The sequence below is a fragment of the Podarcis filfolensis genome, assembly GCF_964270895.1.
Source record: "Podarcis filfolensis genome assembly, chromosome: 13".
NCBI classification, from domain to species: Eukaryota; Metazoa; Chordata; class Lepidosauria; order Squamata; family Lacertidae; genus Podarcis; species Podarcis filfolensis.
In genome coordinates, this window is record NC_139615.1 from 22,691,422 (window position 1) to 22,716,355 (window position 24,934).

Consider the following 24,934-nt stretch of genomic DNA (forward strand, 5'->3'; position numbering starts at 1 on the left):
ATCCATGGGATGTTGGAGGGTATGATATTTTGAGTGAATGAAATAATCACGAAGAGACGCTAGTCTACAAACAGTGGAGTGTGTTGCTTCCACCTGTAAATACTAGATTATTCATTATATTCTTACCTGCCAAAGCTGTTCATTTGGAATTGTCAGGCTCCCTCTATCCACCATTGCTTTGTGTTTTGATTTTAGAGAATGCATGGCTTGTAAAGCATGTGCTATAGCATGGACTGCATTGTAGATATTGTAACTGTGACCAGTCAAGCTCATTTCAAAAAACCCACCAGGCAGGTTGCTCAGGTTCTCCTCTCCGGTGCAGATTTCTGCTTCCATTTCACCCACAATAGAATTTGGGAATTTACATTTGAATGCATTTTGCCAGAACTCTTTGATAAAACCATCTTCTTTGGCCCTGAAAATATTTCTTCCCAGAAGAAATTGTTGAAATCTCGGGAGTATATTTGAATGACTTGCGAAGGCTATAGCACCTTGAAAGACTTCAAAATCCCATTGCGTATGAAAGTTAAAAGCTATAATATCAATTTGGGCTGACATAATCCATACTTTACCTTTAGGATTAACTGTCGCTGGGATGTATAGGAATGTTCTCCAAAGGATTATGGCCTGGATTTCTCCATAAAACACCAGTACATTCGATTTTCTCTTCATAATAACTTCATATATTCCCTGAAGCAAGTCTGCTGTATTCAAAGCTTCAGAGATAAAAGTGAACCTAGGGAGTCTGTCGATGAAGTCAAAACAAATGCCCTTCTGTAAAAATAACGGGAGTGCAATTTGCAAAAATCTTTCTCCATCATCATCATCCACAGCAAGGATGCTAATCCAGATCCACCTGAAATGCAGAAGCAACTGCAGAATCCCCATATATTGATGGGCTTCCTTGGGGGCCATCTGGAAAGTGGGGAAAACTTGGGTTTTCTCACTCATTGCTGAAATAGAGCCATATGAAAGCTAATTATGAAAGTGAGGAGGAGGGAAAAAGTGGTGGAGAGAGTCAGAAAAACATTAAGAATGCGAAATGAAATCTCATTCTGTGTGTGCCGCTAATAATAAGAGTTGTTATCTGGAATGTTTTGTTCAATATTGGTTCAGTATTGGTTTAGATAATACGATCAGTTTTGGTTAAGCAAAAATGGCTATGATAGCATCCAGATTCCTATTTTCATCAGCTGTCCTGGAGGAAGAGAGGTGTGTGTACAAGCCTGAAGTTCACCTAGGCTTGTTCATCTTATGAGGAACAGAAGGGAGAACATGGGACTTGCAGTCTATCAAGTTACACAGGGGAGCTGGTCACTGACTTATCGGTTATCATTTTATTTCTTTGATAGTAATTGTGTCTCAATTTACATCTATACATGCACACTAATTCAAATCAGTGTCATCTTTTGTTTTTTTCCTTTTGGGGGGGGCAATGAATAAATAAGAAGAACAGAGTTTCCCATGTAGGAATGAACTATGATGACTGCTTTTCATCATTCTCATCCTGCTCATTTCATTCACTCTTGTTTTAAACCCCCATAACCAAATTGTAAAAAGCAAGCAAATGGTGAAATTTGTTAACATCCTCTTTTCTTCTTACCTGTGAAATCTTGTAGATTTGCAGGATGCTTGCAATGTGTAGAGAAGTTTCAGAGCTAAGTCCCCCAACGACAGCGACCAGATTACTCTGAGTGTCACATTTGTAGTTGGGCTTAAATCTGTTCAGTGTGGAAAGAAACTCAATGGTTGCATGACAGGTCCACATCGCACTGAAATAGCTGTCATAGATGTGGAACCCCAGGGTGACATTGGGTAAGATCTGGCGGTTTTCATTGATCTCCTTTACTGCAAAGGCCAAGGCCAAGACATGCTGGTAATGTTTAGTCAGAAAGCTACAATGACAATGACAGGTTATCTCAAAGGGGCATTTCACTCTTGATAAAACAATTACTGCTGTTTTGCATGCCACCAAGATCGTCTGCTTTGGAGTAGGACACCAATACCACCCCATTGCTGCAGATTATTCATTTATCAGATTTATTTAAAATAGCATCTTGGACAATAATATGATGGACAAAATGGGCACACACACACTTCAAGGAAGTATGCAGAAAGAGCTGTTTCATTTTTCTGCATAGCATTGGTTACATTGCATGCATAGGTGCTTGCTGAGCCATTCAGAAACATGCACATCCATGTCCAAAGGAAAGTTGAGATGTGGTCTTGATGGGGATGGGCTACCATTAGAATATTAAAAGGAATTCCACCCTCCCCACAAGTTTAAGTCCATGTGTTGTATTTCAAGGCAGGCACACAAGGAAGGAGCCATTCTTTGAAGAGGTTGATGCTCTGTGTAGTTACTTAGCTAAAGGAAAGGAAATGCATGTTCACCATGATTTCCTTCCCCATTTCCAGAATGTAGGGTTTGTTTGTTTTTTAACTACAGCATTGTTCTTTATTACTATTTCAATGGAGGGGATACATCTCAGATGTAGCTTGGAATTCATTTTTGTGGGGAGAAACAAGACAATTAGAAATACCATTCCAGTTCCCGTCTGTACAAATTATTCCTGCTGCTAGTCTCCTAAACTAATGTATTTATGGAACAGCTGTAATCCAGTGGGAAGGAGCAGTGGGAGGGAGAATGAACTAAAATATTGTGCAGAAGCATTTTTTCATAGAATCATAGTGTTGGAAGGGACCCTGAGGGATCATCTGGCCCAACTCCCTGTAATGCAGGAATATGCAGCTGTCCTATATGGGGATCGAACCTGCGATCTTGGCATTATCAGCACTGTGCTCTAACCAACATAGCTGGAATGCTGGAATGCTGAACACGAGCCCTCCATACTGCTGGCACAATTTGTTGTAAGCACCACATGCCAGGTGATATATTTCCTAAAATATTCTTTACACATTTTTCCCCCTTACACAAAAGCAAATAACCAACAAGGGAGCATCCTTACACAGGTTCTCGATTCTGTTGCTGAATGGGGCCTTTTTTGAAAGTTTTCTCTTCAGAAAGCAGGATCATTTGAGAAACAATGCCTCCGATGATGAAACCACCTGGTTGATAATATTTGTGAGGAAAAGGGATGGGTTCACTGATGGCACATTTAAGAGGATGCTGCTGGCACACTGAAGGAGGAAGCAGCGCTGCTAGCAACACTGCTAATATCACCATGCTGAGGGCAAATTTGCGCCCTTGGCAGAAATGCCTTTGTTGTCACATTATCTCAGCCAGGTTTTGAACAGCTGCTCCTTGAGTCCTCAATTATAAAATGTAGCATTACTGAGATCTGATTGATGCCCTTCTTAGCCCCTACGTCCAATTCAGAAAGCAGCACATTTTAAAAATGATCATCCAGTCTTAATCACAAACTGAGCTAGTGACCACTGGAGCTTCAGGGCGACATGAATTAAATTAACATTAATCACAATCATTTTGATAATTACGAAGCAAGCCAGTAATTTCCTAGTTATGGGCTCACTGTAGCACTACTGAAGAAAACATGTTTGCCACATCTCAAATCTCCGTATCCTCTTCCTATTGGCCCAGCTAAGTGTGTGTGGCAGAGGAATGACAAATGAAAGGGAAGACCATTGGATATTTGATAGTTTGGTCAGGAGTCAGATCAACAGTTATTACAGGGTTAGCATTTTAGACACCGAGGAACTCTGCACCAGCCATCTCCAATAACTCCATCTCACCCAAATCTTGGTAAAGGGAAACACTGCTGATTTGCAGATCCTACAGTGGTTGTTGGAGAACCTAAGACACAGTAGGATCTGCAAATCCTACAGTGCCCAGCTTAAAAGTATTGGTCTGAACTGTCACTATCCTTAACTCTGGTGCAAACCGTATATTGTATTTCCCCTCCTCCGTATTGTTACTGACGTCTATTTTAATTACAGTGGTACCTCGGGTTAAGCACTTAATTTGTTCTGGAGGTCCGTTCTTAACCTGAAACTGTTCTTAACCTGAAGCACCACTTTAGCTAATGGGGCCTCCCGCTGCCATCGTGCCGCCACCGCACGATTTCATAATCCTGAAGCAAAGTTCTTAACCCGAGGTACTATTTCTGGGTTAGTGGAGTCTGTAATCTGAACCGTATGTAACCCAAGGTACCACTGTATAATCAGATACCTAGAATTAGAATTAATTACAAAAAGTTATAATCAGTGGCAACTGATAACATTTTGAGTTGCCAGGCCTGCAATTTTTAACCTTCTTGTTTTCATCGCAGTAGGGCTTCTACAGTGCTTATTCAGTGTGCATCATTCCATTGTAATTAATTAATTAATTAATTAATATTTTGAGACATATTTGGACAGGGGAAGACCATCCATGTAAGGGGGCCCAAGTATGATTTTCAGACAAGAGTGATTCCATATATAAAGCTTATCACAAGACATAATTTTTTGAATTTGTGTATCCTTTGTCAACAAGCTAAATACAGTGTTTTAAAATGTGCATGGAACACTTGCTTCCAGTTGCATGCAGTTCTCCTCTCTACTAAAATCAATTTAACTTTTCAATATCCAAAACACTTTATCCCCTCCCTCTAGATTAAAAGAACAAAAGTATTCCAACCAATAGATGGCACACTGGTTGAAAACCAATGGATTATGGCTTTAGTGCATCAGCATGAGTTGAATACAAAGCATACCTCTCATGAACTATCTCTGATGCTAGTACAAGCTCCTATCTAAGACATGACCTGGAAGGTATAGCAAATATCCTGACCCCTAACAGTAGCTGTAAAGATCAGCGTACAAATCCTTGTATTTACAAGAAAGTTTAATTGTTACTTTCCTATATGCAGGAACCAGACTTCAGACAATGAAATTCTGTTTCAAAAGTGAATTTATGAATCACACGCTTTGCTTGACCACAAACCAAGCAATGAGTGAGAGACACTGTTGCCTTGAAGGGTAGAACTTAACTTTTTCAAAAGGCACAGATCTCAAATCCCTCACATTGTTTGCTTCCCCTCCCTTTCTTTTCTTTTTCATGGGAGTCTGTAGCACACGACGGCACTCAGTGTCTACTTAGGGACTCTCTTTGCTCAGCAGCATCAATCTGCATTGCCTCTTTTCATTTCCATGTAATAAACCAATATTTCCCTATTTCCTAGTGTGACAAGCTCTTTTTGTTTTTGTTAAAATGATAATTCTAGTCATATATTGACTCCACACAAAAGGTACTAATCATCTTGGACCTGTGCACTGAGTTGCTGTGTGTGGTGTACAAGCATGTTTGTTCAGTCATATATCTCATAACTCTCTTTTTACCTTCTGCTCAGTTATGAAGACATCATCCCCTCCTCTTCTTCAGACCGTTGCATACCCCTGCTTTAATATTTAACCAAATTTCCATGTCTCCCATTCCCTCCTTTTCTGCAACCCCTTTTGTTTCCCCATTTTCACATTCGCTCTCTTTCCCCTTTCTCCTTCTTTCTTACTTATCTCAACTCTTCCTTAATCACAGATAGCCCCATTTCAATCTCGACTCTGCTGCCTGCTTTGCACATGAACTCTACTACGTAAAGGCTTTCACTTGTGTGTGTGTGGGTGAGGACCCCACTATTAGCAACTCCCAACAAACTCTGTTTTTAGTATTTTTTAAATTTTTATTTACAAATATGACAAAGGCTCATACACAAAAATATACACTATGGTGTTTAAGTTGGTGCCATAAATGTACATCCATAGCAATGGTTTTTTAAAACAAATGAAAGAAAAAGAAATGGTAAAAGCAAAGCAAAATATCCATCAGTTCAATTGTACTAGTACTGTTTCCATTAGTCTACCCTCCTTGTGAAGCCTGGGTATTTCATGCCAACAGTTCTTCCCTGAGAACTCTTCTTTTCTACCAGGGTTTCTTAAATTTTTTTAAAAAGTTTTTCTTTGATGACTTAGGACCACTGTTTTCTGAAGCATTGCTTTTCTCTGATGGCTTTGGACCACTGTTTTCTGAAGCACTGCCACAATCTAAAAATGGGTACAATTTGTCAGTGGATTTAATGGGGATAGAATCTATAAGGAAATAGGCACCTCTGGAGTTATAAAATGAGATTTCCCAATTTTCTTGATCCAGTAACAAACCAATCACTGAATAAGACACAGTTTGCTTCTTTTCAATCTCTTTCTCACATGGACTGGAAAAGAATTTTCCTTGGCTGCTTTTGAGAGCCCAGCAGCCTTCCTGAAAGGACTTAGAAACCTTTTTCTCTCGGAATTTGTCCCTTTCAGCCTGAGTCAGCACCCCCAGCTCCCAGTCCAGCCTTTCTCCCACCTCCACCTCCCAGTAGTGTTTCCCAGCAGCATAACCTTCTTTCCCCACAAAAATCCGAGTTCCCAGAGCAGTTTCTTCTTTCTCTGTGGGGAGAGATTGAAGGCTGGCTCTTTGTTTATCCTCACTGATGCAGATTTCTGGATGTTTATAATATGAATCCAAAGTGACAGCAACTATAAGGGAAGCAAACACAGGGAGAAAGGAAACAATTTTTAATTCAGGAGCAGTAGATGTTTCAATCTGCTGCAGCAAACACATTTTATTTCATAGCTGACCAATTATAGTTACTGCTCAACTTGCATACAGAAACTTAATTTGTTTGTTTATATAGAAATGCCAACACACTTGTGTAGGAACTCAGTACAATAAGAAGACATGGCTGTAGAGGTGTCGTCACCAGCCCTTCCCCTGTTTCAGAATGTTTTTGTTTTGTTTTTAATTTTACATTGTGGATCTGTTTTCTGCCCTGGGCTCTTTTGAGATTAATTAATAATAATACACATGAGAAAGAGCTCCAGTGCTGACTTCTCTATACAGACAGCCACATGCAAAGTATAGTCCTAAAGAAATCTGTTAGCTCAGTTCCTCTCTGGTCTGTGTGCATGTCAGCTCTGCACTTTCACACAACTAGAGCAAGGATAGGACAGTTTTAGTCTTCCTGAAATTGAATTCTGATTGCCTCAGAATTCATTAAAACTATGAAAGCACAAATTGAATTAATCCATTGCTACTGTGATGTTTTTATATGAAAAAGGACCACAAGTGAAAAGTCACTGAGTGATGACATTTGAGTCATGTACGCACATCCATGCATTAAGCCTAATCATGACAGTTTCCTTACCTGCATATTGCTGAGCTCTTCTAACCTCTACAAGCAGAAGAGAAAATTGATCAGTCATAGAGAACAGAGAAACATCTATGAAACAAGTGAACAACCCAGAAATTTTCAGAATTGAATAAAGTGATTTAGACCCAATTAACATACTAGAAAACAATAGTTCAGTACAGAACAATCATTGCCTCATCAAAAGCCATCTGCCTTACCCAGCTCAATGCAGTGATGACCTGAAGTGAAAGAATATTCCAATTAGTGATATCATTGTCAAAATATATGGGGTTGTGCATCATGACAAACTTAGTCCGCATCCTCAACTTATATTTATAGCATTATTATTCCAAGACTACCCCTAAAGCATCCTAGAAACTGCAGTTGAGGATGCTGAGAGCTGTTAGGAGACGCCTTATAGAGCTACAATTCCCATAGTGGTTTAACCATCAATCCTCTGGAAAGTGCAGCTCTGTGAGGGGGGGAATAATAATAATAATAATAATAATAATAATAATAATAATAATATATTTATACCCCGCCCATCTGGCTGAATTTCCCCAGCCACTCTGGGCGGCTCCCAATCAAGTGTTAAAAACAATAAAGCATTAAACATCCAAAACTTTCCTAAACAGGGCTGCCTTCAGATGTCTTTTAAAAATAGGATAGCTGCTTATTTCCTTGACATCTGATGGGAGGGCGTTCCACAGTACCAAAAAGGCCCTCTGTTTGGTTCCCTGTAACCTCACTTTTCACATTGAGGGTACCGCCAGAAAGCCCTCGGCGCTGGACCTCAGTGTCCGGGCTGAACGATGGGGGTGGAGACGCTCCTTCAGGTATACAGGACTGAGGCCATTTAGGGCTTTAAAGGAATAGTGGTTGTGTGTGTTTCCTCACCACTCCCAGCACCCTTAACAAATAGCAGTTCCAAGATGCTTTGGGGAAAGCCATTACTGATAAAGTGGTATAATATTGCTTTAAATGTATGGTGCAGATGTGATCTTGGTCTCACTTAGGTCCTATTGAAATTAAAGTAATAATTTAGTCATGGTGACCTATTTGTCCCATTGATTTAAAGGTGGACTAAGTGCAAGTAACTTAATCTGGATCCAACCTAAGAAAAATATATTGCAGGGTAAACTCATAATACTATTATATATTTGGAATTCTATATAGTACTAACTATACATGAAATAAATGTTAGCAAAAAATAATTCTGATCCAAATTGCAAAATACGGTACTTTCTCCTACCAAAATGGATGTCACCGTCCTACTCCTTCCCTATTGTAATTCAATCCCTAAACCCTGCCTCCAAATCCATACATCACATTTTGTCTCACCAAAACGTTCTTCCAATTCACGAACACCTATAAAAGAATGACTTGAATTAGAACAATGAAGAGTTAAGAAAATAAACGAGAAGAAGTGAATTACTAAGATGTGAGGCCAAGCTACACAACTGAAAATCCATATAGCTCATACGTTGCTTTCAGTGTATGCAAGATGCAAAACCCACAGTGCTGCTCCCCGTGACCCCCCATGACCCCTTGTTCCTTGCCACTGCCAGGCATCCACCCCTGGTGCTCACCACTAGCAAGCTGTTCATCTCCTCCTGCCCCACTGCAGCCATGTCCCTCCTATGTATATCATGAAAACTGTTATTATCACATATAAACTTTTATGATAATGAGTTATTTCACTGCCCCAAGAACAATGAATGATTCATCAGCACAACATCCAGTAAAGTTATTTATTTAGCAGTCAATAGGTGAGCCTGTTCCCCATGCTCTTTATTCTACTAGGTACATGGATTTGTTTATTTCATTTTCTATTTTTTAAATTATTTTTATTACTTAAATTTATTATTTTTATTTTCTATTTTGAAAATAATTTTTATTAATTTTTAATTTTTATTTAATAATAATAATAATAATAATAATAATAATAATAATAATAATAATAATATTTATTTATATCCCGCCCTCCCCAGCTGAAGCCGGGCTCAGGGCGGCTAACAACACTAAAATAGTGCAACATTCTAAAAACGTTATAAAAATTAATTAAAATCAAAATTGATGGCAACCATACTAAAGTTCTGTAAAGATTGCCAGAGGAGGGAGTCAGGCTGCGCTCTGACCAAAGGCCTGGTGGAACAGCTCTGTCTTGCAGGCCCTGCGGAAAGATGTCAAGTCCTGCAGGGCCCTTGTCTCTTGTGACAGAGCGTTCCACCAGGTTGGAGCCGCAGCCGAAAAAGCCCTGGCTCTAGTTGAGGCCAGCCTAACCTCTCTGTGGCCTGGGACCTTCAAGATGTTTTTATTTGAAGACCGTAAGTTCCTCTGTGGGGCATACCGGGAGAGGCGGTCCCGTAGGTACGAGGGTCCTAGGCCATATAGGGCTTTGAAGGTTAAAACCAGCACCTTAAACCTGATCCTGTACTCCACCGGGAGCCAGCGCAGCTGGTATAGCACCAGATGAATGTGATCTCGCAGCGAAGACCCCGTAAGGAGTCTCGCCACGGCATTCTGCACCCGCTGGAGTTTCTGGGTCAGTCTCAAGGGCAGCCCCAACTGCTTAGCTTGGCAGAGATGGAAAAATGCCGCCTTCGTTATAGCTGCAATCTGCGCCTCCATGGAAACGGAGGTGTCGAAGATTACACCCAAACTCTTAACGGACGATGCTGGCACTAATTGCACCCCCGCAAGAGATGGGAGTTGCCCCCCCAATCCCATATCGTCCCGTCCCAGCCACAGGACCTCTGTCTTCGAAGGATTTAGCTTCAACCGGCTCCCACGTAACCATCCAGCCACAGCTTCCAAACATCTGGTCAGTGTGTCTGGGGCCGAGTCAGGATGGCCATCCATCAACAGATAGAGTTGGGTGTCATCAGCATACTGATGGCAGCCCAGCCCAAAACTCTGGACAAGCTGGGCGAGGGGGCGCATAAAGATGTTAAAAAGCATTGGGGAGAGTATCGCACCCTGTGGCACTCCACACACCAAGGAGTGGCACGACGACAGTTACCCCCCAAGCGCCACCCTCTGTCCCCGACCAGAGAGAAACGAGCGCAGCCATTGAACGACTGTGCCCTGGATCCCCACGTCGGCAAGGTGGTGGTCCAGGAGTTCGTGCTCGACCATGTCGAAGGCTGCTGACAGGTCTAGAAGAATCAGCAGCCCCGACCTGCTTCGATCCAGCTGCCTGCGGAGATCATCTGTTAGGGCGACCAGAGCCGTCTCGGTCCCATGACCAGCGCGGAAGCCGGACTGGAATGGATCCAGAGCTGATGTTTCATCCAGAAACCTACCAAGCTGTTCAGCAACCGCTCTCTCAATCACCTTACCCAGGAATGGAAGATTTGAAACCGGGTGGTAATTGGATAGATCTAAGGGATCTAATGATGTTTTCTTTAAGAGCGGGCGCACCACTGCCTCCTTTAGTTCCCCTGGGAATGTCCCGGTGCCAAGGGACAAATTGATTATATCCCCCAGGGGGCCCCGCACCTTGTCTGGACACGCTCTAATCAGCCAAGACGGGCATGGGTCGAGAGGACAAGTGGTGGGCTTTCCAGCTCGGAGGAGTCTGTCCACATCGGCTGGGGATATCCGGTCAAAGTGGTCCAATACTGGACCCGAGGACAGTCGAGGGGCCTCCAGTTCCTTTATTGTATCCAAATTGGCAGGGAGGTCATGGCGGAGCAACAGGACCTTCTCCGCAAAAAAGCTCGCAAATGCCTCACAGCTGTGTGTCAAATTGTTATTTAAATTTGGCTGTCCTTCAAGGGACGTTAAAGACCTAATTATACTAAATAATTGCGCCGGGCGAGAGCTAGCGGATGCAATGGAGGCAGAGAAGTAGGACTTCTTAGCGGCCTTCACTGCCATCTAGTAGGTTTTCATAAAAACCCTATAAGATGTTCTTGAAGCTCCATCACGGGCACCCCGCCATACTCGCTCTAGCCGTCTGAGGTCCCGCTTCATTTTTCGGAGCTCCTCGGTAAACCAGGGAGCCTGGTTTCTGCGGGGTCGCAGAGGGCGCTTAGGTGCGATCTCATTGATGGCTGCCAGGAGCTGGGTATTCCAGCCCTCAACAAGCTCAGTCAATGAGTCGCCAGGGGGAGAAAGGTCCCGCAAGGCTTGACGGAATCTATCAGGGTCCATCAGAACTCTGCGGGCGAGCCCAAATTGGCTCGCCACCTAAGCAGGGTGGGGGTGGAACGTCAATCCTGGCTTTCAGAGCCAGGTTTAAAGATTTTCTTGGGTTATAAAAGTAGGTACATTGTCTCTATTTTCAGCTCGTAGACTCATTTTGAAATGTATATCCAACCCTTCCTCCCAAATGCCTATCTGGAGATTGGGAAGAGAGAGAAAACCCCAAGGACTCTTTCAGCGCCAACCCAAGTCTGCTGCTGGCCTTTGGTTGTGTATCAAGGAGCTGGTAAGAATGGCTCACATAAGTGCAGGAAAGAAGCTTGCAGTTTATCAAAGACTACAGGCACTTTGTGGCTAGTTATTCACTCAAAGGATACTCACTTGCTTGTCCTGTGCGTTTCTCAGTTTCTACAACAATAAATGAAAAAGAGTAAATCTTAGCACACATTTACCCAGCTTTTCATTCAGTTCCTGGGATACTTGGTTCAATTTGAGCAGAACACTAGCCTGAAGCAGCCCATCCTCCATTAATCATAATTTCATAGCCTCTGTCCTCCTTCTGCAATTGTGCAGGTTACTTTCCTATGAATACCTGTATGATGTGTGCCATTTTCATAATAAAATCACTGTTCTCAAAACCACAGACAGGGAAGCAAATTCCTTTTAATTTGGTTTGTGCCCAGCACAAAACAACCCTGCACCTATTTGTCCATAATTTGGAAGATTTCTTTCCCAGAAATACTTCTCTCATACAGTACAGTGGTACCTCGGGTTAAGTACTTAATTCATTCCGGAGGTCCGTTCTTAACCTGAAACTGTTCTTAACCTGAAGCACCACTTTAGCTAATGGGGTCTCCTGCTCCCGCCGCACCGCCGGGGCACGATTTCTGTTCTCATCCTGAAGCAAAGTTCTTAACCCGAGGTACTATTTCTGGGTTAGCGGAGTTTGTAACCTGAAGCGTATGTAACCTGAAGCATATGTAACCCGAGGTACCACTGTATATGCTGTTTTCATATATGACAACAAGGCAATTTATGTGGCTTCTTGTTAGCTACCTCAAACGGAAAGTCTACTCCTGTAGAAACTTTGCAGCAGGTATTCTTTTTAATTTTGGAAGGATTCATCCCCACTGAATGGGGAAAAAAAGCCATGCCTGACAATTTCATCTAATTCTTCCAAAAATAAAGGTTAAAGACCAAAAGGGGAAATAAGCAAAGTAGAAGTTTTACACCAAGCACAGAGGACAAAAATCAAAATCAAAATCAAAACAAGATCTTGGACATCTTTGCCCATAATTTGGCAAGTGTTATTCACTCTGGAAGCACTGGCTGTGCTCCATTGGCTGTGCTCCAAAACACATGTTGTGGATCTGCCCAGAGGCTCACATGGGAGAGAGAGGAAAGTGATGACCACTTCAGCTCACCAGCCAAGCTCAGGAGAGCTGTAACCATGGGCAGAGGGGGGAGGCAGTGGGGAGAGGGATTGGGCTGCAATCCTGCTAGGGTGGAAACGGCTCTTCCTGACTTAGCTTCTACATGAGAGAGTTCTATCTAACAGTGGATCTGAAAAAAGCAGGAGGCAGAAGATGGCTTTTGGCAGATCTGCTGTGAAAATTACTGGAGCCAGTCAATGCTTCAGTTGTGACCATACATAGGCAGTGGCAGGGCTTGCCCACGGTGTTTTACCGCTTGAATTCCTGGTACATTATAAGTCACATGTTAAAACCAGAAGAATACATATATTATTCTTCCTATTTTTATCCCCCCCAACATATAAACATAATTACATATCTCCTTCTCCTTGGCTTCCTCTTCTCTAACTAATGGATCTAGTTAATCCTTTCCTTTCTTGATATATCTGGAAGACCCTTAAAAGCCTAACTCCAAATTGTCAGCATTATGGAATGCTTCTAGTTTGAAATGCCTCTTGCACTTGTCAATTTGAACATAGTTCCAGGAATAAAACTTCATAGCAATACGAAATGCCTAGACAGGAGATGAATCGATGAACCTATACTGCAGAAAATTGGGCTTTTGAAATCTTGCAAGGATAGAAGAAATCCTGCCTATATATAAAAGGGAGCTTGAGAAAAGGGAAACAATCTGATCTTACCTATTGCTTCGGTTACACAATTTCGGTCTGAAAAGAGTGATAGCAAAATGTTAGTCATACACACTCTATACATACATGTAAGTATGATTAATCAAGAATTTACTTCCACCAATATAGCTAAAGGGGTATCTTATGTGGGGAGAGTCCCTTCTACTACTCTGCCTGTTAGTTACTATTGCCAACACAACTACTATTAATAATACAAGATATGGTATATAAAGCATTACCTTGACAAAGTATCTTGAGGATGTGACAGGATTATTCCTTCCTTGCTCAACCCAACCTCTGCTTTGAATAGCTTCAGTCACCTGGGCTACTGTATGACCATCCAGTCATATAGCTATTCCAGCTCATTAAGTTTTGCCAGGTAATAAGATCTTTTTTTAAAAAAATATTCTGTTGTTTACTCATTTATTGTGGTTAAAATTTTGCTATTTTTCTCCTGCTCCTCTTTACTGGGCTTTTAAAAAAGTGTTACTGTTAGTCACCCTGAAGACAATACTGCTAGTATATGCTAAAAATATAAACAATTATGGAACAGTGCTATAGAGGAAGTGAATCTCTCTTAGAGGCATTTACCAGCTTGTGCTTCATTCTTCTGTTTTTCTGCAGAAAACAAGATGCATTGCAACATTATTCATTTATTTACTGAACATTATATGCTGCACTGTATCTGTTTAGAAAGATTCGTACACCACAATCATAAAGCTTTTAAAGTGATGCACACACTGAAACTATTGGTAAAACTCAGCTAAACTCAGTTAAAACCCACAAGACTGATTAAAAAGTATACAAAAGATAAATATCACTGAAATAGAGCATAGATAACTACGTAAATATATATCTAGGGAGACTTGCTGAAATAAAGAAGTTTGTGGCACCGGTAAAAGTGCAAGTTCTGTGGACTGAAACATTCAACTTGGCATGTAAAGTGGTTCCAAATCGTTAATGGCTTTACGTACTAATAGCAATACCTTTATTTATTTATTTATAATAATATTTATTGAAGTTTGACAAATACAGAAAAAAACAACAACAAGCAATAAAAATAAAAAGGAAAAATACAATAAACAAGAAAAAGACAAAAACATTTTGAAACATTTTAAAAACAAAAACATTTTAGAAAAAAGAAAAAGAGAAAAAAGAAAAAAGAAAAAATCCCTATTTTCTTAACCTTATCTTTCATTTACTTGTTTCCTTGACTTCCTCACACCTCCCTTTTTGTATTCTAGTTCTATTAGTTGTTTCAGCAAATTCTTTCCATCCTTCTCAATTTTTATCAAATAATTTATCTTAACAGTCTACCTTATTTAGTTAACTCAGCAGATCCTTACCATCTTTTACCATATTTTGTTATTCAATTTACCTTAATTTATTTAGCCTTATCTTGCCATATAATACCTTAACACTTAAAACTTAATGCTTATTTACATAACTCCTTATATCATTTCTACTAAAGCCAAATAATTTCATTCCAACATTTTCCCTAGCATTCATTAATTTTACACTAATTCCCAAAATAGAAAATTCCCTTTATAAACATTCATCCAATTTTCATCCAACGTCCCTTCTTCCTGGTTTCGGGTTAAGTCAGTCCTTACTGTCCATACCATCTAGTCCATCAACCTGGTAGTCTTACGTCCGAGGCTCTTAAGTCTCTTCCATGCCCCTTCTGCAAATCTTCTTCTTGTTTGTATTTGCACTTTCCCTTGTCTTCTGCAGGTCTCTTCCTTAATTTCTTTCCTTTCTCATTGAGGAGTAGGTCTCTGGGGGTTCCAACACAAAATTATCTCCACCTCCCCTCATCAGACCATCCCACTCCCCCCAGCCCCACTCCCCACAACCATCAACATAGTCCAAAAAATATTTTACAACATGTTTCAAAGTCCCTCCGGTGTCAAGGGCCTCCTCAGCTCCCAACTCCCCCTGGCGTACTCCTGATTCAGTCTTCGAAAGCAATGGTTTGTACTCCTGCAGGGCCTCAGATCCCTCTATTTGAATTACTTGGATTAAATCTTCTTCCATTGTCGTCTGCTCTTGCACTTGTCTAGTCAAAGTAGGTTCCTGGAAAGAGCCCTGGGTGATTTCTGTATCAGTGTTCCCTGTTAGATCCCCCTTACAGACCACAACAGTCACCAAGTCCCTCTTCTCATGCATCATGTCAACCATTTCATTCATTATGTCAATCTTCTAGTGCATCTGCTCCAACAGAACACTTGTCCTGCAGAGGGCACTCACCAGTACTTCCTCCCAACACATTTTCGTTGAAGGCCAGAGGACTTTCCCACGATCTTAATCTGACAGCTGTAAAGTCCCTCAGTGGACTGGCACAACAATATAACAAGCTCCCTCTAGAGGAGACAGATTCTATTTGTATCCATTTTTTTGTAGCAAGTCCAGCCAAGAAAAGTTACTTTCATTTTTCAAATGTTCAAGTGCTTTCAAATACTTTGTTTCTCTAAGATGCAAAAGGCAACATTGGATTCAATTCATTTCTCTTCTTTTACTATCTGTCATAAAGTTCCATTCAGGGTCAACGAACGTCTCAAACAATTTCTGTTTCTGACACCCCGTTCCCAGGTCAGAGACAGTGGAAAACATATCTTTCTTTACACCCTCTCCAGGCTTAAACAGTCAAAATTCACCCCCCCTTGCTCTCACTTCCAGGGAGGTTTTAATAGTTATAAATGACAGGAATATCAAACTTTATAAACGACTTTCCAGGCTATTAGCTTGAAAGGTTTTTGCTTCAGTCTGTTTACAAGAAGCGGAAGGTTGACTTCCTGTTTTAGACCTTCCCGCTTCGATGCCAAATTAAGGTATTTTTTAATCCAATTTTCCGTTTCTACTCATGGGTACTTATTTTAGAGTCCAATTGTCCACAGGAAAAAGTCAGCGCTCTCCGGCAACGGCTATGCGGCTTCACTACACAAAAGTAGCGATTGATCCAAAACACCACGCTGCTCACCCCACGTCGCTACGAAGCCCCAAAAAAGGGGTTTCCTTACGAGTAGGGGAGGCGCTCCTGGTGTCAGCCGGATCCCAAGTCCCCAGGCTTCATCCGCCTGGGGTTTTTGAAGGGTCTCCGCCTTCGCGCGGCGGCAAGACCCAGTTTCTGCGGAGCGGGTTCCTCCCGGTCAGAGGAACTCCGCCATTGCCGATGGTGCTAACCCGGAAGTCCACTCTAATAGCAATACCTTTAACTTAGCTTAGTATCAAAGTTGCAGCCAGTGCAGCCAGTATTGCAGCATTCTGCACTGACTGCAGTTTCTAGATCAACCACAAGAGAAGTCCTGTATAGAATGAATTACTAGGGTCTTGGCATTTCCAATGACTGATCTCTTGTGGTCAACCTATCACAGTTCAGGAATGATTCTAGCTGTGGCGCCTGCCCAAGGTGACAAAAGGCACTCCTAGCCACCAACGTCACCAGGGATTCAAGTGGCAATATTTAAGGTAGGCATCATCTCCAGAAATGGTAAGCATGCGTTTAATGCTTCTCTCCAAAACAACCAGAAATAAATTGTATCCATTGTGGATTCCCCCACTTCTTGGTTACATCTAACAAATCATAATCAAAGTAGACTCACTATAATCAGTGATCTTATTTCAATTGATCCTACAGATCTCAGCAGGAAGATGATGTCTGAGCATGACTTCATCTACCAGACCCTCCAAATGTCCCTGTTTTCCAGGGACGCCCGTGATTTAGAGAAGTCGTCCCAGTTTCTGATTTGATCTCAGAGTGTCCCACTTTTCCTTAGGTTGTCCCTATTTTCATTGGAGAAATGTTAGAGGGTTTGGAGTTATTTGACTCCCAAGCTGTCTGAAAGCAATCCTGTATAGTTTTTTGTTTGTTTTTTTAAAAAAGTTTAATTTTTTATTGTGTTTTTATGTATGTTGGAAGCTGCTCAGAGTGGCTGGGGCAACCCAGCCAGATATGTGGGGTATAAATAGTAAAATTATCATTATGGAATGGGACATCCCTATTTTCATCAGAGAAATGTTGGAGGGTATCATTTTAATTGTCCATCACTTAGAGACATCCTTGATACTCAAAATGTATCTTGATTGCCCTTCATCAGAAGATCAGATAGCAAAAGTGTGAATATAACTAATTTACAGAAAATATGAATACAATTTTAAATCAACAAATAATCATTCAAAAAGGCAAATGAAACCCCAGAAAAGCTAAATAACAGAATATTCCATGGTTAGCCATAGTTGAATAATAGGGCTTGATGCTCTGTAGAGGTGGAATTAGTTTTCATCCAAGGAAAGGAAAATAGACGTGCCAGGGAATTTGATTATGATTCTTTATACCTCTCCCAATAACATTGTAGTGAACTCCCCATCCCTTACATGAATGATATGTATAAAATATGTCATTATCAATTACTCACCACATTGAGATAACTTCTGATAACTCTCTGAAATAAATATAGCAAATTATAGAAATCAGACAATTTATTTATCTGACAGTCCTTATTTCTCCTAATACACACATTTTTGAAGGCTATTTCTTTTAATATGATGCATTATTTTCACTAATACAGTGGTACCTCGGTTACAAACGCTTCAGGTTACAAACACTTCAGGTTACAAACTCTGCTAACCTGGAAGTAGTACCTTGGGTTGAGAACTTTGCCCCAGAATGAGAACGGAAATCGTGCAGCGGCAGCAGAAGGCCCCATTAGCGAAAGTGCACCTCAGGTTAAGAATGGTTTTGGGTTGCTGTGATGGTTCTAGGGGTTGCTCGTGTGTAAGCCGGTGCAAACACCTGGCTGTATTGCCTGAGTGAATCTTTTCTGTCCGGACAGCCACTCACCCGTGGCTGTCTCAATCGCTGGCAGAATCCGTCAGTGGGCGTTTCTTAAACTTCTTCCAGCAAAGAAGCTCTTTGACGCCTAGTCTCCTCCTACTCTCTCTGCGTGAAAGCCTTCTGCGCAAGGAGGGTGTAGGCAGCGGAGGACCTCTACTCTCCCTGCTGGTCCCCGGCAAGGAGTCATGGGACCGCCTCGCCGCTTCCCCCATCTGCCCCCCTTCTCCACTGGTGCTACGCTGATTCTCTTCCCCAGAAGATGGGCTGCCTCTCCCAATCCCAGGATGCTCTCTGGAATCCCTCTGGATTTTGCTCTCTCCCTCCGGCACTGATGGCAGTTCCCTGACAGTTAAGAACGGACCTCTGGAACGAATTAAGTTCATAACCCAAGGTACCACTGTATATGCATTTTTTGTGTACATTTTTCCCTAATGTATTTCAGGTTGAAAAAATGAATCACAAAATTCAATAAATTTGCATTTTGGTTCGCATCCTGGTTTGCTGAGTCCAAAGTAGGTAGAACCACAGTAAAATGTAAACTGCACTAAATTTGCCAACTATCTGTTGGGGATGTGACTCCGATTGCCTGAAGCAGCTTTTAAACTATGCTCATTTTAAGGCAGTTTAAGGAGCAATTACTGGCTGTAGTAAATACGTATTGATTTAACTGGTATGTATTTCTTCTCTGTATCTAAGAACACACCACTCATTTTTATAAACATGGGTACAAAGCAACAGAAATTTCTGTAACAGTTCACATCTACAGTTTAATGAGATTATGAAAATGAGATTAAATACTTACGTCTGACTTTGTACCCAGCACCGAGAAGAAGGCAGATGAAAATCAACAGAATAATTAGGAAGGGTGCTAGCCAAGGGGAAGTGGCAGGGTAAAGGGCATCTGAAACACATATTAAAATCTCAGTTACAGCAAAACTAACCCAACCGGTTTCAAGTTGCAAAACTAATTAACCAGAGTCTGACTTTGCCACTCACCTTCATTGCCCCAAATTCTCCTGAACTTCCCATTTTGGGAGGGATTGAGCTGAAGTTGTGGCAATAGGGGTGCTTCAGCTGTGACCTGCCTGCCTCTCTGGTGAATAGTGGATATGGGAACCAGAAGACACTTTAGCCATTACCCCAGATGAAAACTGATGAAATGCTGCTGAGCAGAACTACAGTTCTGGATAATCCGTTCAAACAAAGAGCCTTGTGTACTTCAAGGCATTAAAATTGAATTAATTTCCCTCTCTTCCTATATAATACTTGTACTGAAAACACAGTGAAAGTATTTAACCTCTTGGCACTTTTGCTTCACCCCTACTCACCAGAAATCAGGATTCTTGATTCAATCTCCATCCCTAGCAGTTCGTTGATGATTTTGCAAGAGACTTCATGGTCAACTCCTGATTCTGTTATAATGGAACTGGAAACACTGAAGTTCCCTGCCTTGGTCTCTGTGTTTGTAATGTCTGACTGTTTACTTTGGACTTTCCCTTCACTGTCCAGCCAGAAAGCCTTGGGCTTTGGGTACCAACCACTGGAGCTGCAGGTGAGGCCAATCCCCCAGCCTTTATAATCCACCAAGGCAATGGTGGGCTCTGTTCCTTTTGCTGCAAAAGAAGAACACCACATATTAATTTGCCATTGCTCCAAGTATCATAGAACCTGTCTAGAGTTTCTGCACTCTGACCAAACACCAGGAATGATACTTTATTACAGTCAGTTCTTACAGTACACATTTTGTGCCAAGCTACCATTCAAAATTCCTTTTTTTATATTGTATTGTATTGTTGAGCTACAGGACGATTGGTCATGTGAGTAGTGCTCATGGCTGCGAAGAGATGGAGAAGTCTGCATGATTGAGTTACTGACCTGAGTTCTACAGTTTTAGGTTTGACAACTTGTATTTCTGAAAATGTATGCTTAATATGGCCCACAGCACCTGGCGATGTCCCTGCCTCCTCAGACGTCTCAAGAAGAACATCCAGGAGTTAGGTGTAGGTGGTGGAGGCAGCAAGGCTTGGCTGCTGCTGCTGCTGCTGCTATTCTTCATGTGCTCCTCTCTCTTCTGCAGCCATGCATCTTGTGCCAAGTGTCCATGCATACTCTTAACCCCATCCTCTGCTAGAACCCAGCCCACTTCCTTTTCTTCCTCTGCTTTCTCTCCCATCACAGAGCCCTGGAGAAAGAGGTTAATTGGCAGACACCACCCCTCCATATGCAAAATTTAGCAATTGGCTTCTTCGGAGTTGAAGCTTGCAAGCTGGATTCAGAGTCTTCTAAAAACATGGTATTCCCCCAAAGGTGCTCTTGCCTACCTGGAGATTCAAGTCCTCTTTCTGCACCCTGGAGGGGGGCAGACAAACCTAGAGACTCCAGGTCAGCCCCAGAGGTTTGGCAACCCTAATAATTAGAATAATAAGAATAAACTCACCTGCCAAAAGCAACTCAACCACCACCTCATTATACCAGTCTCCAAGGAAGAGCATACAGGTGTAGTTTCCTTGGTCAGACAGATGGGTTTTCTTCAGAATCAGAGACATGTTTCCTTTACTAAGATCAGTACGGGAAAGCTCAGCTCGACCTCGATATCTGTTATCCTGTGTTTCTTGCCTGTTTCGACCATAGTATGATTTCACGTCAATTTTTTCTGAGGATTTATCCAGGATCCACTGGACCTGGATGTTGGTGCTTTCTGGTACCCTTGACGTTAGTTGACATGGCAGGAGCACTTCTTTTCCAAGGAAACCAACTATAGGTTTTTTGGGTGGAATGATTTTAAATTGACCTTTGGGGAATAAAAATAATAATCAAAAGTTCACCTTAAACTGACCACTACTGGCAGTGATTCCTCCGTGGAATTCTTTTTTGGGGCTGGAAGGATATGGCACCCATCACCAACAGCTAGGACCATGGTAGCCCCTACTGCTAAGCATATCCAATCCCTTGCCCCGATTGTGCAACTACTACTCTAAATATGAAATGCTCTCTATCTTCATATCCTAAAAATAGGGTGATGAAATAAAAGATCCAGCATGGGTTTCTCAAAATCAAGTCATGCTAAGTTTCATTTCTTTTTTGATAGAGTTACAAGCTTGGTGGATCAGGGGAATGCTGTGGATGTAGTGTACCTTGATTTTAGCCAAGCCTTCAACAATGATAATCTTGTGAGGAAGCTGATGAAATGTGGGTTGGATGAGGTAACTGTTAGGTGGATTTGTAGCATGCTGATGGACCGAACCCAAACAGTGTTCTCTAATAATTCCTTATCGTCCTGGAAAAGTGACAAGTAGGATGCCATAGGGTTCAATCCTGGGTCTGTTGTTGTTTAATATCTTTAGAAATTACTTGGATGAAGGAATTGAGAGGATGCGTGTCCAATTTGCAGATGACACCAAACTGGGTGGGGTAGATACTGCCACTGAATACATAATTGGGATTCAAGTTGACCTAAGGTTATCAGATTTTTTTCAATGAATCCGGGGACACTTTTCAACTTCCTACTAAATAGATGGATTTTGTCAGGGGACTGATTTGCAAATCTGGGGACTGTCTCTGGAAAACGGGGACGTCTGGTAACCTTAAGTTGACCATAATGGATTGAAAAACTAGGCCTAAACTAACAAAATAAATTTCAATAGGGACAAATGTAAGATTCTGCACTTAGGCAGGAAGAACCAGCTGCACAAATATAAGAGGGGGACACTGGCTTGCCAATAGCACATGTGAAAAGGATCTTGGGGTTATAGTGGACCACAGTCTGAACATGAGTCAACATTGTCATGCAGTAGCAAAAAAAGCTATTCTAGGCTGTATCAACTGAAGTATAATGTTCAGGTGAACTTTCAGACTGTAAGAGATGCTAAACAGTGGAACGGATTCCCTCGGAAAGTGGTGGATTGTCCTTCATTAAACAACTCTTACTGTGTTTTGCACACAAGTATTACCTCAGAGGTGAACTGCTCGCTGCAGTACACCTTACAAAAGTAGCTTACTTACCTGCAACTAGCACATGGGAGATCTGAAGAAATATCAAGATGCAAACATTCATTGATGAGGAACACATGGATCAAAGATCTGAAGTATAGGACTATACCTGTACAATTGTTGAAAGGAAGAAATAAAATATAAAATTGCAAGATCCACTGGTCACCATTTATTAATTACTGTCAACAGTTCTGTCTACTTTATTTAAATAAATATAGGCATTTTTGCACATTAATCTTCATGTAATTTGGCTTTGTTAAAACTTAATTTATGCTATATATACACCAGGAATGGTATATATTATGCAAATCTGCATCCACTTTCGCAAGTAGGTCAGAGGACCATATTCAATACAGTGTTTTGTTTTGTTCTTCTGGGTAGCCAAGCTATTTTTGAAGTTTATTATTCTATTATGATGTGTTTTTGTTATTCTGATTATCTTGTTTTGAACTTATTTTACTAATATATTTATTGCATTTGTTACACACCACTTTTCAGTTAATGCACTTGAGGTCGTTTACAATTTTAAAATAGCAGAACAAAAATGTAGTGACTGAGACCTCTCAGGTTGACTGACAACTGATGGCATTTGCTCCTGGCCTCGGCTTCCTTGCCATCTCTCAGGGCAGATGGGACTTTAATAGCCCCAGAGAAGGTGAATGAGGGCTGCCCCAGTAGTTTTCTCAGGCCACCTATCAGGAGCTGATTTGCCATGCTTCCTAGCCTGGGCATCCCAGTTTCTGATTTTCCTGAAGGAAGACAGTAGCCCTAAGGACACTGGGGGAGGGGCTGCCTCAATGATTCTGTCAGGTCAATTGGCAGAAATCAGAAATCAGTGATATGGACTCTCTGGCCTGGGCTCACTTGCTTTTATGGGTTAATATGGATAGTGATTTTTTGGTCATGCATTTGATGTGTATTGCTTTGAGCACAAAGTATGTGGGGAAATGGTGCACAAATAAAGTGACGATACTGGTAAGTCTTTCTTCACTTTCCTCTAGAGTTGGAAGCAGCTTGAAAAGGCAATTGCTACTTAAATAGCATACATTCACTTCAGTCTCCCCCTTTGTCTTTTCTTCTACTCCTTCTCCACAAATAGGTATATTTGTAATTAATTATTATATTAAATAAAACAAAGGGATTTATAGCTGTGCATTTCACCACACCAGCAGAATGCATGTGTCAACTAAAGCTGTATCCTATAGGCACACTTATCTGAATATGAGGCATGTATAGGATTTTACTTTTGTTTTTATATAATACATTTTATGTTCTTACCCTGTTTCAGTTTAGATCTGATAAAAGAAATGTATTGCAGATATAGTAAAAAAAATTAATTCAAAAACCATCTACTCTGTGTCTATTGTAAATGGATGGATGATGTTTTCCCCCACATCTTGTCAGCATTTCAGGCAATCGAATACACTGCTCCAATATTGTTAGACCACAATACTAAATTTAAAAAGTCGCATGTAAATTGTGTTGTGCAGCACCATGTATGCATGTCACAAAGTTACTGCTCTGTCAATCCCACACCACTCAGTGATCCACTATCCTCATTTAAATGTTGATACAGAGCTTTTCACAACACAGCATATTGAGCTGTAAGAAATATTCCCATAATGGGAAACTGCATCATCTAAAGTGAAAAACAGGTTTTGTAGAAAGGGTCTAGAATTGGCTGGTAATACATATGTACTGAAATGAATGACTATGTGGGAGATCCATATTTAACCAAAGAGCTTGAAAAGCAGGACAAACCCTTCAAGTTGAGAGATGGTCAATGTCATCCCCAACTGAGAAGACCAGGAACATGAAGGAAAAAAGTCTGAGACGTCCCATGGCAGAGCTAATTCTGTGTGCCAAGGGATAAATATCACTTGCTAGTGTCAAATGGGAGCGACAAGAAGCAGCCATTTTATGTCCATTACAAATGAAAGAAGCAATGACGAGTATTCAGGCTTGTGTGGCTAGGAAGGATCTCTGCAGAAAGGAGCAAGTCACTTTCATTCTTCTTTCAAACACACACACACACACACACACACACACACACACACACACACATTTATATTTGTAAACTTACATTTTGCATGGAAGCCCCTGAAATTCACTATCACAAGTATATTTGCAAACGTGGCTTGAAAGTTTCCACACGAGGGTAAACTAATCCTATATATATCCTGAGTGGAAGCAAGCGAAAAGCCTTGCTCCTTTCACCTGACCACCAATTCATCATTAAACAAACACATTCCAATAACTAAAAGAATGAAATGTAATTCTGGAAATATTTTTTCTTACCTTCTTAGCAAACGGTGAGATTTGTTTGTCAGTTCCTGTACCTTGCTCCCGCTTCTGGCGGACCTTTGTTAAGGTAATTATTTACTTTCATTTTCCTGCTCTGCATAGATATAAGTAACTGCCAGCAATTTGCTCTACAGTTAATGGCCCTGTGACTGTCAGCACCTGCCTCCAAAGGATAGAGGAGTGTCCCATGCAAACACTAAGCTCCACAGATACTTGTAGAGCTACAATATAGTGATGACAGAGCTTCATTTGAAAGGACAGTCCTATATGAACGGCTCTCTACCCCAAGTCTGGTTTAAAGATAACCTTAAGAAGGGAGAACAGAGACCTTGAAGTACTGCAGCAATAATTAGCATCAGGACAACAGCCCGACAGTCACACAAGTCTCCTGGTCACAGAAATCCATTCTTTGATGAGCTGTGCTGAATT

General features: G+C 41.3%; 1 protein-coding gene across 2 annotated transcripts; it reads right to left on the reverse strand.

The window, feature by feature from the left end:
• Positions 1-5,673: 5,673 nt before the first annotated feature.
• Positions 5,674-24,734, reverse strand: LOC310747624 (butyrophilin subfamily 3 member A2-like). 2 transcript variants are annotated; one of them, XM_083582211.1, is made up of 11 exons: positions 24,500-24,711; positions 22,214-22,310; positions 20,649-21,002; positions 19,540-19,824; positions 19,014-19,112; positions 17,793-17,819; positions 13,969-13,995; positions 13,390-13,416; positions 11,658-11,684; positions 7,143-7,169; positions 5,674-6,474 (listed from the first exon to the last, which is right to left on the reverse strand). In XM_083582211.1, the coding sequence occupies exons 2-11, from the start codon at positions 22,278-22,280 to the stop codon at positions 5,876-5,878; spliced, it is 1,539 nt and encodes a 512-aa protein (XP_083438337.1). In that variant the 5' UTR covers positions 22,281-22,310; positions 24,500-24,711; the 3' UTR covers positions 5,674-5,875. The 2 variants fall into 2 exon arrangements, with proteins under 2 accessions (XP_083438337.1, XP_083438338.1); XM_083582212.1 differs by lacking the exons at positions 5,674-6,474; positions 7,143-7,169 and adding an exon at positions 7,867-8,495 and having other exon boundaries at positions 24,500-24,734.
• Positions 24,735-24,934: the final 200 nt, after the last annotated feature.